The following is an 18,817-nucleotide window of genomic DNA, read 5'->3' as shown; positions in this document are numbered from 1 at the left end:
TCCTGTTACGTTGTAAAGTCCACTTTTTAAAAAAAGTCTGCCCGTGACAACTTGGCAGAGGTTTTTTTTGAGTGCAGTGATGTGCTATTTCAAATCTACTTAAGAATCCTTGATAAAGAATTGAAACTTCTTAAGGAGGAAGAAATAAATTTGTTTTGTTTTATCCTGTGTACAGATAGTCCTTGACTTACGACCACATTGGAGCCCAAAATGTTTGTGCTAAATGAGATATTTGTTAAGTAAGTTTTGCCCCATTTAATGAACTTTCTTGCCAATAGTTGTTAAAGGAATCACTATGGTTGTTAAGTTATTAACATGGTTATTAAATGAATCTAGTTTTGCCGTTGACTTTGCTTGTGAGAAGTTTGCAAAAGGTGATCACATGATCCTGGGACATTGCAAATGTCATAAATACAAACCAGTTGCCAAGCGCTCCAAATTTTTATCATGTGACCATGGGAATGCTACAATGGTCGTAAGTGTGAAAAATTTACGAGTATTTTGTCAGTGCTGTAGTAACTTCAAACAGTTACTAAATGAATGGTTGTAAGTCAAGGACTACCTGTATTTATCAAGTACATGAAATAAATTTAATAATATTATGCTACTGAATAGGGATAGTGGGAAAGGACGATGGAGAGATCCTTGGTTGTCTAAAATTTAGATGGCTGTTAAACCCCCAAATGAAAAAAGGAAGTATTTCATTATTATTCCTTAAATTCAACTCTAGAAGAGGAAAAGAAATGAATTTAAGAAAGAAATGGACAAAATTGTAAGCTGAAATGGGGAGTATTTATGTAATTGGAAAATGCGAAATTGCATACTTGTATGGTCATGTTTTTCTGCTCCTAAGTATATGCTCAGTGTAATCTCTTTAAGATTCCTTCCTTCCTTCCTTCCTTCCTTCCTTCCTTCCTTCCTTCCTTCCTTCCTTCCTTCCTTCCTTCCTTCCTTCCTTCCTTCCCACTAAGTTAGTAATACATTTATAAATTACCTAGGGTAAACAGTTGTGGTTGGATAGTACCGTTTAGGAACTGATTTGGAGAAATGTGCTTGCCAGTTCTTGGCCAACAGATCCAGATAGTTACAATAAGAAAAAAAATACTGGCACATTTCCTTGATCCTTAAGACATCAACCTCCTCTGAGCTCTTTCAGGAAATTTATTTGTATTGTGGGAGGAATTTATTCACTTATTTTTATATGTCAATCCAGAGTGAAGTCTCATTTCCGGTTGACAAATAGCTCAGAACACTCATCAGAAGGACCCTCCACACTCAGTGCTGTCTCAGTAGGTGATGGACACTTGCATAGAACCACTTTACGGAATTTTCAGCCAGAGCGGCAAACAAGTACACTATCTGGACATCAAGATCCAAGCTACACACAGAAGGAGTCTCAAATTACTCATGTAGAACAAAATGGTGATTATGGCATGGGAAGAGGCAGGTAAGGTCTTCGTAATATTATGTCATTAATTTATATCATATATGAATAAACCTAAAACATTCATATAATTCTTTTCTTTACTAATTTGCAGAAGAAACATTTTCAGAGGTCGGAGGAGACGGGAAGATGACAGGCTATCAGTAAGCATTTACTTTTACTGCCATATCAGTCACCAGCTGTTGAGAATGATGCTAACATCATGAGAATTGTATGTGAATTTAAAGTGTAAAAGATTTTCCACTAAATTGGATAACAATAAGAATTCCGGCAATCAAACTAACTTTGAGAAGTATCACATATCTTACTTCTTCTGTTTGTTAAATGTTCGTTTATATGACTCTAGAAAAATTATCACATAAGCAAAGAAATCCATCTTATATGTGCTTGAAGTTATGATGAATCCACCCCTCCTCCCAGATTCTTATCACCCAATTTTGAAGTTTTCATGACTGTGTGCACACACAGACAACATACATACATCCTCTTGTGGTCACATGATTGTATTTTGACCACTTGGCAACCACCTTACCTTTACAATCATTTGCACTATCCCACAGTTTTTGATGTTTTTGCAGCTTCTAATATTTTACTTGTCATTTCCAGCAAAAAAAACACCTCCATTGGGTAAAACAGATTAGCTTACTGACCATGTTTGCTTAGCAGCAGCTGCAAAAGTTGTAAAAAAAAATCAATTATGGTCATATGGTGACTTATTTAACACCTGCAGTGACTTATGACTATAATTTTGAGCTCAATTAAGGTCATAAGTCAAAAATTACCTATAATCTGTAATACAGATAATACCAGACTTAATCACCCAGAGTCTCTTGTTGGATGGCATATAAATCTAATAAATAAATCAGTGGTAGTCTAGAATCAGATTCTAAGCAGCAGTAATTTCTACCTAAGCTCTCATCAAGAGAACACCCTTTATGAAATTGTAAGAAGAATTATATCCAGGCAAAATAAGTTACTCTGGGATGTCAGAAAACCTGGGAGTTTGAACTTACTGCCAAAATACATGTTTCTGGATTCATGAGCTAGATGTTTGTGATTGTTCCTGTTCAACTAAATCCTTTCTGGAATATGTTTCAAACATAGGTTAATATGTCATTGTAAACATTTCAAAGCAAAGATAAACAGTAGCATTTCAGGCTGAGTTCCACAGAATTGTCCATTGTGAATCAGAAAGTGTAACCATGAGGTCTGTTTTCTATTTGAAGTATTCAGACTCCTGGGTTTAGAGACTGAATGTTTTACTGTCCAAAAAATGTTTGGGGTTTTTCCCTGAATGTAATGATGCAGCAATTCTGGGGATGATATGATAGTTTCTTAGAAAGAAGTATTCTGGAACCAGGAAATGGTTGGCAGGACTCGGAACAGGTTTTCAGATCAGAACACCCTGAATTGACATAGTCTAGGAGAATAAAAGAAAAAAGAATTTGTCAAGAAACAAGAGAATATTTGTCATTGGAATGGTGAGATTAGCAATAGTAATCGAATTTAGATTCCTATCCTGCTTCACGGTGCTTTACAGCACAGTGGAGTACAACCTATTATATTTATGATAAACTAGAGAAGATGTAAAATGGGAAGACACGGGAGAAGTTTTATTGGAACTCAATTTGCTATAATTCAGTTCAGGTAATGTACAAGAGGATCCTTAGAGTTGTAACCTTGAAGTAACAATCAGGTATGCACGTAGTCCTTGACTTGTAACCATAATTGAAACCAGAACTTCCACCACTAATCATGTAGTCATTAAGTAAATTGCACTCCATTTAACCTTTTTTCCCCAATCTGGCTTCCCCATTGATTTTGCTTGTCAGAACCCCCTGGGTAGGTTACAAATGGTAATCATGTGACTCTGAGATGTTGCAACCATCATAAATACTGGTTGCCAAATACCTAAATGTTGATTATGTGACCGCAGGGGTGCTGCGTCTGTCATAACACCCTCCAATCTAGCTAGATGCCATCACAAAGAGGCCTCAAAAGAAAGCCAGGTCTCTAGCTATGTAGGACTTCAGAAGTGATCATAGGTACCTTGAATTATACTCTGGTGGAAACAAACTGGCAAATGGTGCAGTTAGAATATTAGTGTTATATATCAATATTGGGTTGTCCTGGTTAATATGAGAGTGGTTTAATTGTGTACTAATTGTAGTTCTAGGTGGTTTTTAACAACAGCCCTATGAAGAGTGCATTAAGAAATCCACTCTTAAGGATCAAAGCCATAAGTGAGTCAATGTTGACTACTCTAAAATTGACATCAGTCTATCACCAAAACTGGACAGAGGCCCTCCTGACCATAGCTTTGACTTGATCCATTAAGAGTAGTACATAACCTGTTGACATAACAGCTGCTTCTGACACAAGCTTATCTAGAGCTATAACAAATAATGTCCTAGAGTCAGTCAGCTTTTGAATCTTCAGCCATTTCAGAATTGCCAATGCTAAATTGCTCCCTAATAATTGGGATTGGATACAAGCCGCCTATGCCATTCTCTGGCTTTTGCAAATAAGATTAATGAGAATATAACATATTAACATCCTACTTCTCTTTTTTAGCGACCTCAGGCTTCAGTTGAAACCAAGACTTTGACACCAAAGTTTGACTTGCTAGCCTCAAATTTTCCTCCATTGCCAGGCAGCATGATAAAAACACAAGGAGATCCTGTTCTGGAGAATAGGATGTCAGATATAGTTAAAGGAATAAGCAAAGAAAAGGTATTTAATTGTATTTTTTCACATTCTCTCTCTCTCAATTTTAATCTTGCATTCTTTGACAATGTTAAACATGCTTAATTCATCCCTATTACATTTGCTTGAACCCCAAACAATAAATATTATTTATATTACCTTATCTGAGCAAGAGCAAAACTGATAGCTTTTTGCCAAAGTTGCTTTTTGCTTAATTTATATATAAGTATATATTGTAAAATTCAAGAAACTAAAGCCTTAGTATATTCTGGTCTTGCACCAGTACAGTGTAGGAAAATGAAATTTTATTCTAAGGTGTTCTTTTCACATCCAGCAATAAGCAAAAATTGTTGAAAGACATGGCTTACAATTCTTCAGCTGTACACTACTGCCCAATAACAAATGAACAAATCTCAATTGGGACCTACAACTTTGTTGCTAAGTGACATGGTTATAATTGAAACATCTCGTAACTGCATAACTTGTCTGTTCCGCTGCATTTGCTAAGTAAATTACCTGCAGTTGTTGAACGCAACAAGACATGAGTCTTACTTGCCAGCTGCTGGCCTTCTCAGTGACTTGGTTTGTGAGAGGCTGGTTGTGAAGCATCAACCACCACCTTTGCGCTGACCCCCCCCCCCCCTCCAGCCCCAAGCCAACTGGCACAGTCATGTCTTTAGGCCCTTAGAAAAAGATAGGCTGGTTGGGGCCAACCTCACATTGGGAGTCAATATATTCCAGAGGGCAGGAGCAACAGCAGAGACGGCCTTCCTCATTCCTCCAGTGTCATTGCTTTCTGTCTTCAATTTTAGATGAAGCTGCACTAGGCCTTAAGATAGGGTTGATTTAGATTTATTAACATTTGTATGCCGCCCACTCCCATTGGGACTCTGGGCGGCTTACAGACAAGACAAAGGAAACATACATTAAAAAATTTAAAATAAGGATACAAGTATTAAAATTTCACATCATGCATACTGTTAGAGCGGGGCTGGATACTAATCAACAACCCCAGGCCTGCCGGAACAGCCAGGTCTTAGTGGCTTTACGGAAGGCTGGAAGAGTAGTAAGGGTCCGGATCTCTAAGGGTAGATCGTTCCATAGGGCCGGAGCAGCTACAGAGAAGGCCCTCCCCCGGGGAGCCGCCAGCCGACGTTCACTGGTCGACGGCACCCGGAGGAGGCCCAATCTGTGTGATCTTATTGGTCGTTGGGAGGTAAATGGCAGGAGGCGGTCTCTCAGGTAGCCAGGTCCTAAACCATGTAGGGCTTTAAAAGACTAACACCTTGAAGCGCATCCGGAGACCAATGGGGAGCCAGTGCAGCTCGTGGAGGATAGGTGTAACATGGGTGTATCTAGGTACACCCAATATCGGCTGCATTCTGGACCATCTGCAGTCTTCGAACACTCTTCAGGGGCAGCCCCATGTAGAGCGTGTTACAGTAATCCAGTCTTGAGGTGACAAGGGCATGAGTGACAATCCAAAGGGCCTCCCTGTCCAGATAGGGCTGCAACTGGTGCACCAGACGAACCTGGGCAAAGGCCCCCCTGGTCACAGCTGACAAATGATGTTCTAACGTCAGCTGCAGATCCAGGAGGACACCCAAATTGCGGACCCTCTCTGAGGGGTGTATAATTTCACCTCCCAAGCTAAGAGGTGGAATAACTGGACCATCCTTGGGAGGGAGCATCAATAGCCACTCGGTCTTGTCGGGATTGAGTGCAAGCTGAGTCTCGGGAGTGGGCGGCATACAAACTAATGAAATGAAATGAAGCTTGTTCGCTCCCATCCAGACCCTGACAGCCTCCAGGCACTGGCACATCACTTCCACTGCTTCGCTGAGTTGGCACGGGGCGGACAGATACAATTGAGTATCGTCTGCATACTGATGGTATTTGATCACGTGCCGGTGTATGATCTCACCCAGCGGCTTCATGTAGATATTAAATAGGAGGGGGGACAGGACCGAACCCTGCGGCACCCCATATTTGAGGGGCCTAGGGGTCGATCTCTGCCCTCCAACCAACACCGACTGCAACCTGTCTGAGAGGTAGGAGAAGAACCACCGTAGGACGGTGCTTCCCACTCCCACCTCCCATAACCGTCGCAGAAGGATACCATGGTCGATGGTATTGAAGGCCGCTGAGAGGTCAAGAAGCACTAGGATAGAGGAATGTCCTCTATCCCTGGCCCGCCAGAGATCATCGATCAGCACGACCAAAGCAGTTTCTGTGCCGTAACCAGGCCTGAAACCTGACTGAAAGGGATCCAGATAATCTGTTTCATCCAAGGTCCGTTGGAGTTAAAAGGCCACCTTCTCAACAACCTTCCCTACAAAAGGGAGGTTGGAAACTGGACGATAGTTGTTCAAGATGGCTGGGTCCAGGGAAGGCTTCTTAAGGAGGGGTCTCACCACTGCATCCTTTAGAGGGGGCGGGAAGGATCCCTCCCGAAGAGAAGTGTTAACAATTCTCTGGAGCCAGCCACGTGTCACCTCCCTGTTGGTCAAGACCAGCCAGGAGGGGCACGGGTCCAGTATACAGGTGGAGGCACTCACCGCTCCCATGGCCTTGTCCACTTCCTCAGGAGCGACAAGTTGAAACTCGCTCCATAAAATCCGATCAAGACCTTCCCACGGCGCCTCGGCTGGTACCGTCCAAGTGGAGTCCAGGTCCGTCTGGATCCGAGCGATTTTATCTGACAGAAACTGAACAAATTCCTCAGCTCTACCCTGTAGAGGGTCGTCTGCATCCCTTCCTTTCAAGAGGGAGCGGGCTATCCTAAACAGGGCGTCTGGGTGTGATTCTACGGATGCAATAAGAGTGGAAAAATGCGCACATTTTGCCGCCCGTATCGCCGCTAGATAAGTCCTAATAAAGGCTCTTAATTGTTTTCGGTCGGATTCAGAGTTACTAGCCCTCCAACGTTGCTCTAGGCGTCTCTTTTGGCGCTTCATCTCTCGGAGTTCCTCAGTGAACCAAGGAGCCCTCCTGGATCCTCTGCTGCGGAGAGGTCTTAAAGGCGCAATCCGGTTTAGAGCCTCCGCCGCCGCTGTATTCCAAGCAGCGACCAAGGACTCTGCCGGACTGTGGGCGAGAAAGTCAGGTATCTCACCAAGCGCCGTCTGAAATCCCATAGGGTCCATCAGTGCCGGGGCAGAACTACCTAATCGGTTCCCCCCTCCCTACAGTGGGGGATTGGTTTCCAAAAGTCAAGCCTCAGTAGGAAGTGATCAGACCATGACAAGGGCAAGGTCTTAATGCCCTGCTCCGAGAGAAATACGAGGTCAAGCGTGTGACCCGCTGTATGAGTCGGACCCTGAATTACCTGGGTCAAGTCCATGGCTGTCATGGAAGCCACGAACTTCTGTGCCCCGTCAGAGCGTTCGCCGAGTAACGGCAGGTAGAAATTCCCCAGCACTATAAGCCTGGGGAACTCAATCGCCAGCTCGGCTACTGACTTGAGCGCAGGCAGGGCTGTTGTAACGCTGTTGGGAGGTAGTTACGTTAGCAACAAACCCATTTGACCCCCAAGGTCCAACTTCACCAGCAGGGACTCACACCCGACAAGCTCTAGAGCAGGGCTCCTACGAGGAACTAATGACCTTCGGATGATGACCGCCACTCCCCCACCCCTTATCTGGTGTTGTGGCTGGTGGAGCACCTGAAATCCTTTTGGGCACATTTCAGTGAGGGAGACTCCTCCCTCATGGTCCAGCCAGGTTTCAGTAATACATGCCAGGTCTGCCCCCTCGTCTAATATTAGGTCCCTGACGAGGGGAGCTTTGTGAACCACAGACCTGGCATTTAGCAACAGCAGCCTGAGACCAGGGCCCTGACAACTCTCGCCATCTGGTCCTGGAGTGGAGCTAACAGGGCCGGAAGGAGGGATCGCTGTGACGTAGCGGACCCTCCTTCCCTGGTAATGGCTAGCCCTGAAGCTCCTGTCGTACCTGCCCTTCCCAGTCATGACTGTAATGCTCCGGCCCACCCCCGTGCCCGTAGACCCCCCTCTCTCTCCCAAGGCCCCTGTTCTTCTCGGCAGGCCATTCAAACCAGACATTCCGGGTTGAGAGGTGAAGCCAGGCCCCCTATCCACTTCTCCTTCTGCACTTAGTGGAGGGGGCACCGGGCCACGCTCTCAATCCTCTCATACGCACAAAGCAAGCATTCCCTACATACATACCCCACTATAGTTAAAAAATGTACAACAATACAATAAAAAAAATAGAATTACACTAGTTTAAAAGAAAGTGGGATCATTCACTCACAGTCACACACATACATACCACATATGAAAAGAGAGAGGGTTGCGCAAATATTAAAGTTGATGTTGATATTGTGCAAGTGAGTCCGTAAGTTCAAGGGGCGGAAACACAAGAGTCAAGTCAAAGCCAACGAGATGTAAAGGGAGTAGTGTGTCTTCTTTCCCAGATAGCACAGTAGGAGGGAAGTAAAAGTCTAGGTGGCTAAGACAGGGTTCCTGAGATAGCGGTGGGCAGTAATGGTCGAGGCAAGGAAATAAGGTTGCAAAACTGAGAGTCCAAGGGTCCAGGTCCATAAGCATGAGCAGGGAGAGCCAGGTAGCATAGATGGTAAGGAGGAAAGCCCCCCCTCCCCCCCAGCCACAGAAAAGGGCAAGAAGGGGAGGCCACACCGCAAAGAAAAGTCCAGTCAAATGGGGGGGGGCACCCGAAGGGGCAGCAACAATGGCAAGGAAAAACAGCTGCCCACTTCTGTCCGGTGCCACATAAACCAATCACCCCACTCCTTGAAGACAGAGGACAAGCTGGTCTAACTTCGCAGGCTCCAAGGGCTCATCGGATCACAATAGACTGAGATAGAGGTCGCTGCAGATCGAGATATGCTATGGGGGGGTGGGGGGCTTGGGAGGGCTGTGGCGGCAGCCGCAAGCAAGCCGCCCGAACTCCTTCGCCGCCATCCGGGCCAACCACCCTCTCACTAGGCCAATGCAGTCAATGTGGTCTAGAGGTTCTCTCACGTTTCCCAAGTCCGCAGGTTCTCTCCCGTCTCCCAAGTCCTCAAGGTCTCCAAAATAAAGGCAAAAGATATCGTCGCAATGAGAGGCTGCCAGGAGCGGCGCCGTCAGTGCGCCGCCGCCATCTTCGCCCCCGAGTCGGAAGAGATCTCCGAGGCGACCGCGCAGGCTGGGAGCTGGTGAAAAGCCGGCCAAAAGCGGTAACTCCCCAACTGATCATCGGCCGGGTCCCCTAGATCATTCTCTACGTGCTGCTGGGCTCGCCACTAGAACCGCAAGGAACCGTGATATTTCCCGTGTTTCGTTCCACCTGGAGCAAAAATGCTGGCGGCCATTCAGAACTCGCACATGCACACCATTCAATGGAGCCCTTGTTCTTTTTTAAATGTTTTTTGATTGAACCTTGCTCATATTTATGATTTATTTCCTCTTTTTTGTTATTGCACTACCGACTTTGGTCCTTGCTACTCTGGCCATAATAAGTTGTCGGTCCTTGATCTCAATGCTGTGAGGTGGCTTGTGGACTATATGATATCTAATTTATCTTTTATGTACTAACACATTTAGCTTTTAACTTGTACTTCTGCAAACATTCTCTCTTCCCTTTTGCTCTCTTTAGGAAAACAAAGATTTGACAGTTAGTTGTCTAACATCCACTCAGGAAGAGCAGGGCCAAAGTGTTGTTCAGCCTGTCACGAATGCCAGTTCTCCCTATGGGATTGATCTTCCTGGATTAAGGTATGGAGATTGGTCTTCCAATTACAAGTATTACCAGTAATTATTTTGTATGGCAAGAGAAGCACAAATACATTTTTGTGTGTTTTAGTTCTAACACCAGTAAAATTGGTAACAGTTTTCTCCTAACATAAACCCCAGACAGAAAATACTATGCAAGTTTGATTCCTTCTGTATATCTTAATTCAGGTAGCTGTCTTAATCAACCAACATTGAAAGCATGAAACAAAAGACATAGTTGCCTTTATTTCCAAAGCAGAGAATTAATCTGTTTGAAAATGTCTGTGTCCTTCAAAGTAATTCGTTTTGTTATTTTGTTTTTTAAAAAGTCTTTGAATATGAAAGATGTCACACAATTCTGTTAATGCTTTTTCTAGTGCCACTCAGCAAGAGAAAAAATTAGAAGAGGTTCATGTGCACAAGGAGGCCGCAAGTCAGACTTCCCCACCTTCATCTGTATGTCCCCCCAGTACTGTAAAATCACCCAGGACAAATACCACTTCATCCACAACCAATGCAAACCCAATGCCTGCTGTAGTGATACAGGTAAGTTGCTGCTTTCAATCATTTTGGATAGTTCTAATAAACCACCTTCCAGATATAATAGACCTTTAAAAATAGCCTGAAATAAAAATGTCAGACTCACTTGGATGAAAATGTTAGAAGAACAAATATAGGTAGTCCTTGACTTGTGACCCATATTGGAGTTCTGTCCATTATAGTAGCATGTCCTGATGGTTGTTAAGCAAGGTGCCCAGATGATTGCCTTGCTTAACGATCACCATCCTTGCTCTCCCAAACATGATCATTAAGTGGTGGGGGGAGTGTTTTAGGATTGAAAGCCCATCCTAGGGCTGCCTGCCCTAAGCTTTTCAAGGTCCCATCCCACCCTGAGGCACTCTGTGCTACTCTATCCATCCCTTGAAGTTTTTTCAGGCCCTGGGCCTACTTTCCTACTCCACAGGGTCTCCACAGGGACTGCTTCCCACTTCACTAGGTCCCACACACCTTCCTCTTCAACTCCCATCACCGATTGTTTATTTGCCATCTAAAGAGCTCCCGAGCTCACATTGGAAAAGGAGAGTAAGCTACTCCACCCCCTCGGCATCCCTAGGCTGTGTGGCTTCATCCTGAAAGCTAGTACCATTTTTAGAATAGCTGCCACATGGCTACTCTGAAAATGATACTCACTTCCTGGATAGTGCTATGGAGCCCTGCAGGTATGCTGAGGGGCAGAGCAGCCTGCTCCCCTTTCTCTGGACTATGTATGTATGGCTCCGTGATGCAGCAGCTTCTTCCAGAAGATCTACACTGAAAGGTAAATGACTGGGTGATGGGGCTAGGGAGAAGGATGTGGGAGGCGGTGGGGCAGGCAGGGCAGGAGAAGGAGAGAGATAGGCTACAGTCCCTATGATTGGTCAGAATCTGCCTGAATGTTCACGATTGCAGGGTTACTGCTGGAATTATAACTTTGAAACTAGGTTGTAAGTAGCTTTTTCAGGATCTGCCATAATTTAAAACAGTTGCTAAGCAACTAGTTGTAAATTAAGGACTCACTGTATGTACAATTGCTAAATATTGCTTTAATTTTAAATTATCACTAGCATATGCTGCTTGACTTTGTTATATTAGATACATACTGAAGTGTTTTTCTTTTGGTAAGGAACCTCGGAAGCTCAGCTATGCTGAGGTCTGTCAGAAACCTCCAAAAGAAGTACCTTCTGTTCCTGCTCAGCCACTTAGGGAGCTGCGTTCTAATGTAACCTCCCCTGCCAAAACAGAAGAAAATGGCACCCATGAGAAGGCTGGAGAGAAGGCACATGAAAAGTCTGAAGGACGGATGAATGACTTGGGTGTTTTCAGAGGCAATGGGCCTCCCAAAGGAGCTGCAGGAAAAATCAGGGAACAGAGGCGTCAATGTGGACGTAGGTCTTCTCCTCAGGGAGCGCCTCGGCGAGTTGGCAAGGAACAGTATATGCCACCGCGATCACCAAAGGAAAATTGATCAAACTTTTTATTTAATCAGAACTGTGAACCTAAAGAGCAGTAGAGGAGAAACTGGCCAGCTCAGAGAATTATAAATATAGGAAAAGTGGACAGTAAATTGAAGAGCACAGGGTTTGCAATGTGAGAGAGCTTAAAGGGATTCCAATATTCATCTCGAAAGTGATACAAAATGCTGGAGAAATAGAATCAATATAAATATGATAAAGATTATAATTTTTGTAACTTTCTGTTTTTAATTTCCTGTTTGAATTAGATTTTTGCATTAAGAACTAGCTTATTAAAGATGAGGAACAAATACACATATTAGCATGTTTCTTACTTGAAGAGGGGGCAAATATTTTTTTTGGAAAAAACTGTAAAAGTTATAAATTACTTCTAAAAATCTATTTAAGGTATGGCTTGTAAGATGACATGTATGCCATTAATGGCCTTGCATTACAATTCAGCCCCAAAACTGACATGCTTGGTCAGTATGAATGAGTGTAGCCATATTACCTGTTATGTCATGATTTAGTCACTGATGATAATTGATTGTACTACTGTAGGAGTTTGTGTTTTGGTAATATAGTCTTTGACTTTACTAATTTTGGTCAGCTTTTAAAACTATGGTTTTATTCTGGAGTATGCAAACAGCAAGATTAGTAAACAAGAAATAGTGGGTAAGATTTTAATTTGTTCCAGCATTTTCTCTAATTAGGAATAGAATTGTTTTATTTTTCCATTGCTTTAATATTTTCTCTGATCCTTTATTACAGAATTAAGCACATCTAGCTGGAATGTAGTTATTCTGATACTAATGCAGAACTAAAAATAGGGAATGTGAAACTTTCTCTATAAATATTACTTTGGTGCATTGAATTGAGATTTTCAACCCTTTAATATTCTCAATTCTCTAGAAGGAGGTAAGATAATTTTGGAGGCCTGACTTTAGTTTAACAAATAGCGTGGCCACCCTAGGGTCAAACTTTGATATACTGAAAACACCTTTTCTACTTGAAGGAGTTTCAAACTATACCAGAAATCAGGTTTTATTTAATGGGGAGAACAAAACAAAGAGTCTTAAGTTTCCCTGTTTGATAGAGCTGATAACTGAAAATTAACTTACTTTGGAGAATATTGGCAAGAATATTAGGCTAGATATATGTTAATTAGAATAACAACGTGCAACAAACAGTGTGGTTTACAAGCTGATGATTATAGAACTTAAGAAAAGAACTAGGACAATTATAAAACGTTTATCTTGCAAAATCAGCATGCTAGACTTCAAAGTTCTGTATTAAAGTGTTAGGGGAAAGTATATTGGATTCTTTAGTTGGTAGCAAATATACAAATTTAAAGACATTAGTTGTAAACACTGGAAAACTCAGTTATGATATACCACCATGCATTTTTAGTTTGTGTGTTAGTGATAACTTTAAAATGTCAGTGGCAGATAAATAATTAACTGTGAAAATGGTAATCTTCTGATTTTTCTTAGCCAGAAAACTTTGGCAGTTTCTTAATTCTGTAGGCATTCTCTATCAATGGCTTTGAGAACACTCATATCTATTTTTATAAGTACATATACATATATAATATATATATACACACACACACATATATATATACACAAATATATGTCTCTGTGTATGTATATATAGTCAGATTTGTCATTTCTCTAACTTATTCAGCTTGGCAATCACTTTTTTATTTGATTGAGAAGTATAAATGTACTTAAGGCAGTTGATATTCTTTTTCTATGCATGTTATTAATCATTTCTCATTTTGAAGTAACTGCTGGCCTTAGCAGATTTTACATTAAAACAAATAATTGATCACGTCTCTTTAAGTACCAACCCACTTTGGTTTACTCATAATGCTATTTTTGCTGAATGACACAAAAGGTGAAGTACTTAAAATGTTAGGAATTCTGAAAAATGTATAAATACTTCATTTTAAAAGACCCATAATTCTGATTATTGCACTTGGAATTGAAAAAAGGTTGAATTGCTATACTGTACTGTAGTTGTTTTTAGGATAGATAAAAGCACTGTGTCATTGCAAACTAAAGATGGATTTGAATTAACAGTTGCTGGGAGTTATTTAAAAATGCTTCCTCTTCAAGAAGAATGCAATTCTGTGGGAAGATGCTACTTTAAAAGTTACTTGGCAATGCAAGAATGTGAAATCTAACTCTGTTTATATGTCCATGCTTGAATGGAATCTAGTATTCAAAGACACATCAACTAAATGTAACTCTTCTTTACTGGATATTGAAGCAAACATAGCTCACAGGTTTTGTTTTTTTTGTGAGGGAAAAAATTGATTGTGGGAAAGGATGTGTTGTACATCCTGAAGCTTATGTCTGCGCATGTGTGCTTTCCCCACACAAGTGGCTCTTGTGCAATGTATATGTAAAGTGTGTAAAAGCAGCTTTTCCAATGTCAGATTAATACCTTGGAGGGATTTACTAAAACTGAAGTGTTTGATAAGCGTTTCCTTGGTTAACATCTTCTTCACTCTCCTCCAATATCCCTGTCTATTTTGTTACCATAAATACCTAAATGTAAATTTAGATAGAAGGAATGACGAAGTAAAAAAAAAGTACCATATGCTATATGCTGTTAATTGCAATTACTTTTGAGGAACAAAGGTATTTGGGCTAATCATTATTCTCAGAGTGAATTGGATTTTCATCAGTCTTCCCATATTACTTTAGAAACGAGACACAATACGTTTTTAGATTCAATGTCTGGGCAATTTTACTATCTTGCTGTAAGGATGTGCAATATTGGTAGCGTTTGTTTTCTGCATAGATGTGCATTAAATGTAAGTGAGCAAATCGACATTGTTAAAACTGAAAGTTGATATATTGACCAATTTGTAAATCATTATCCTCTGTCTCAGCAATGGTTGAATGTAAATGACATTGCCAGTATGATTTATCCTGGTAAATGTAATAAAAAGAGCATTTTCATTGTAAATATTGGAACAACAGAGATGAAGCTGATGTTTGCATTTCATAGAGCATCAGTGCCAAAACTATCAACTAAGAGAACAGTTGTATTTCCCTTTTAATAGGTCATCATTGGATGTACATGCCTTTTACCCTTAAACTTTTGATGAAATATAATAATATGCAAGATGATAAAGATCACAATTACCTGTGTTTCCTGAACTTGTGAAAGATCTTCATTAGCAGGAAATTGAGTTTTTTTACACATTCTGTATCTTTAATTTTATTCAATAATTCTGAGCCATGGTATTGTACTTCTCTAAAAGGGAAAAGAAGATTCTCTGTGGGTGAAATTTGTATTTCTATTTGTTTTCTCTCTTTCCCCCCCAAAGTAGCTTGGAAAGTTGTGCGGTTTTAACAGATTAAAATCAAACTGTTCTTATTTACCTGAAGATATGGGCAGATCAGTAGCAATTAAGTGACTTAAGCAATGCTTTACTATAATTTAAATAGCTATGGCCTTATTACTTCGTCAGTATCAGCTAAATGTCTGAATATATCCACTATTTTTATTGTCATCGAGTGAACATTCACTTGGGTAAAAATTCCTGCTACATGTGTACAGATTATTTTAAATTTATAAAATGCTACATTGTATACTGATAAAAATGCAACAGAAATGCACTTCGGGTGGGGATTGCTTAAACTTTTGTAAACTGTTGATTACAAGAAATATGCAATAGGTTTTTCTTTTAACTTTTGATATTTTCTTCTGAAACATAAGATCACCATCAGTTTGTAATGGTCTATCATGCTCTTGTGTGTATGTGAGAGAGAATCTATTATATAGCATTGGCTTCCTTTAGGATGGTACCTCTGATTTTCCGTCTCTCCCCCACCCTTTTTTTTTGTTCTTTGGATGAAGATTATTTGCATCTTCAGCCCTCGACTCTTGAAGAGATGGGAATGAGTGTATTAATGTAGATTTAAAATTTAGCATAGGAACTAATCAGCCTCTGACTAACTTGTTAACTTCAACACTTTTATTTAATGACTTTTTAAAAAAAATCAGTTATGGATAAAATTTCCCTCAAAGAAATTTCAAATATAAGTGTTGGTGTGCAAATGGCTTCTGTTTTAATAAACCAAACTACTCAGCTATATCTTTCTCCCTAAAAGTTTGACTTCTGTGACACATCTAGTCTGACTTAGCAGAGTGATGGCTTCATATATATCTCAATTATTTGGCTTATCTATTTCTTATATCAGTTTGGTTTATTCCTGTTGTCAAAGCTGTCTAATCCAAGAAATTGTGTAAAGTAGGTTCATGCTTAATTGTTAAGATTATACATGTATTTGTATTTGTTTTTGACATTGCCAAGGTGCTATGGGAAATTGAAATAACAGTTAGAAGGAAATAATAAAAGCCACCTTAAAAAAACTTTGTCTGAATGTTATTTGGTGTAATAAAGAAATAGTAAGAGGAACTATGTTTAAATCTAATAGGATCAAAACTGAGAGGTGAGGAAACAAATTGATTAGTGAAAGAAATCCATGAAATTTATCAATGAAAAAGAGATTGATCATTTCTTTTATTTCCATATGTAAGTTAAATAAGAAAAAGGTTAACCTTTTGAAAAATCAGTCTGTAGATTTAAGTCATATTCCATTCTGTGGTCTCTCCAGGAATTGTTATGGAACCCATTAGATAATTTTCTATATAAATGTGTGTTTTAAAATGCCTTTAGCTTTGTTTGCATTTGCCTGCCATCCTAATGTAGTAAAACCACTTTTTTATTTTTTTCTCCAATACATTGTTCCTAGATTCCACTTGAGGCCAGAAGTAGAAACTGGATTCTACCTTCTCTGGAAAGAAATTATTTTAAAAGGGGAATATATATTGGGAAGAAATGTCCCAGGGCACATTTATTCCTTTGTGATGCGATCCCAGAGGTAGATGATGGGCTCAAAAATGCCCCATTCTAGTTACTCTGTTGCAAAGAGAAAATCTTAAATTCCATTCAGATGATAATGATCCATTTCCATTAATACACACTATGATTGGTGTGGCGGGCATTTCTTTGTTTTCATTTTTCTTCAGAAGAGATACAATTTCCAGAACTCTTCATTTCAGATTTATCACTTAAAACAAAATCAAGGGTGGTTGACCAAGACCAGTAAAAATAAAAAGTAGATCACTACAATGTCTTTGCAGCAATTCAGCTTGCTATTGCCTTTTTCCAGATTGTCTTTATTTTTTTTTTTCAATTCAGGCCTGGAATTCCCTGGTGATTTCTTATCCAAGGATTAATGAGGCCCGACCTTCAGCTTCTAAATTCAGATAAAATTGGGTGGGTGTTGCTGAGAATAAGGCCAAAGAGGCCGAGAACCTGGTTTAGGAATTCATAATGCATTTAGATAGAATCCTTAACTTTTAATCTTTCCTAGAACAATAGTCATGAGCAAACAAAAAGCTGAGACATTGCATGGATCTGAAAGTAAAGGGGAGAGTTGTTTGTAAGAAATACTCGTTTAGATAAATTGGAACAAGGCACAAAAGAGCAATAAAGGACTAAAGACAGATTTTCTTCAATTCTTCCTGTCCAACCTCTATAGTTTTAAAAACGCTTTATTGTCCTTGGTAATGAATAAGCTATTCAGCAGAGAACAAACATACTTTGGTTTGGATATTGTAAAGCTGAGGCTTGTTGAACAAAACAGTCTGATTTGCATAATGGCTGAGTTTGCATAATCTAGAATAAAGTTAGCTGGTTTGTACATAGCTCTGCGTTGTATGAAATCGGGAAATTGCATTAATTCAATAAATAGTTTTTATTAGCCACAAACTGATGCTTTATGCAAATTCAGTCGCTCTGGCCCTGAATGCTCTACAAAAGGCATAGGACTGTTTTATTACCTATAGTTTATTGATTATTGTTTTAGCCATGTTTGCATATGGAAGGCAGCTGCTCAGAGTTGATGACTAAGCTAGTAATTAAATAAATTTAACAAAAATGGGAGGCTGAGAATGACTTTGTAGTGACTAAAATACTACTCAGATCTGCCCTATTTCACATTTATTTCCCTTAGATAAATTTAGATTCTGTTATTATATTTTTGGAGGCTGAACTGTGATGATGCTTACAGAATTCATTAAATAATCCTTTGGAAGTGCTTTAGTGATGTGTTAATCAGGCCCACAGCTTTATTTGACTTACGCCCTTATATTTTTTATCATGATGCTTGCCGCCTTAACATTCTTCAAAATAAGAATGTTAAGGCAGCAAGCATTATTATGGTCACTGACCACTGGACTAGTCAGTGACCATAATAAAAATTCTGATGAAGAGGATCACGATTAGACAACAAACTCTTCAACTAGCTTTGTTGAATAAGCCTGTGATCCATCACCAAAGAGAAAAGAGCAAGGACTTGCCTGAATTAATTGGGAGCAGCCATATTGGATTATATCTAATTTTTTAAAAACATTTTTTAAAAACAATGTATAATTCCATGACAGTAAACCTATGGCACGTGTGGTACGTACAAGTGGTACGCGGAGCCCTCTGCAGGCACGCGAGCCATCGCCTAGCTCAGCTCCACTGTGCATGTGTGCGCGCCTCCCACTGGCCAGCGGGTTTTCAGATCTCTGCCGAAGAGACGGGCATGCGGGAGGCACATGCACGGGGGTAGGGGGAGCACAAGGGTTCACACATGCATACATGAGGGAGTGAGGGGAGCACGGGTCTCATGTATGCGTGGAGGGGCAGGCCACATGCAGGGGTGTCAGGCGCACATGTACAGAGACAGGTCGCTGGGAGGGGTCGCATATGCATTGCATTATGAGTGCATGTGTGCTTTTGGTACGCAATGACAAAAAGGTTAGTCATCACTGGTATAGTTTTTTAAAATATGGTGGCCCTACTGTATGCGGAGCCACTAGGGATAGTTTGGGAGGAGGCTTTTGACTCCTTTTACGTCTTTCCATTTC

General features: G+C 40.6%; 1 protein-coding gene across 5 annotated transcripts in view; it reads left to right on the top strand.

Annotated features, from left to right (window-relative positions):
• The window catches only part of LARP4 (La ribonucleoprotein 4), a 47,828-nt gene extending 32,622 nt beyond the window's left edge, over nt 1-15,206 (top strand). For all 5 annotated transcript variants that reach the window (XM_014061799.2, XM_014061797.2, XM_087710371.1 and 2 more), the window contains 6 exons: nt 1,214-1,447; nt 1,539-1,587; nt 4,019-4,177; nt 9,769-9,887; nt 10,262-10,430; nt 11,548-15,206. In XM_014061799.2, the coding sequence (XP_013917274.2) occupies nt 1,214-1,447; nt 1,539-1,587; nt 4,019-4,177; nt 9,769-9,887; nt 10,262-10,430; nt 11,548-11,889 (1,072 nt within the window). In that variant the 3' untranslated portion in view covers nt 11,890-15,206. The remainder of the gene's footprint in view (nt 1-1,213; nt 1,448-1,538; nt 1,588-4,018; nt 4,178-9,768; nt 9,888-10,261; nt 10,431-11,547) is intronic.
• Nucleotides 15,207-18,817: the final 3,611 nt, after the last annotated feature.

This window comes from Thamnophis sirtalis, unplaced genomic scaffold (assembly GCF_051295495.1).
Source record: "Thamnophis sirtalis isolate CommonGarterSnake01/CBP01778 unplaced genomic scaffold, rThaSir2_p1.2 scaffold_3, whole genome shotgun sequence".
NCBI classification, from domain to species: Eukaryota; Metazoa; Chordata; class Lepidosauria; order Squamata; family Natricidae; genus Thamnophis; species Thamnophis sirtalis.
The sequence above is the reverse complement of the archived record's forward strand: the minus strand, read 5'-3'. Positions and strand labels throughout refer to the sequence as shown.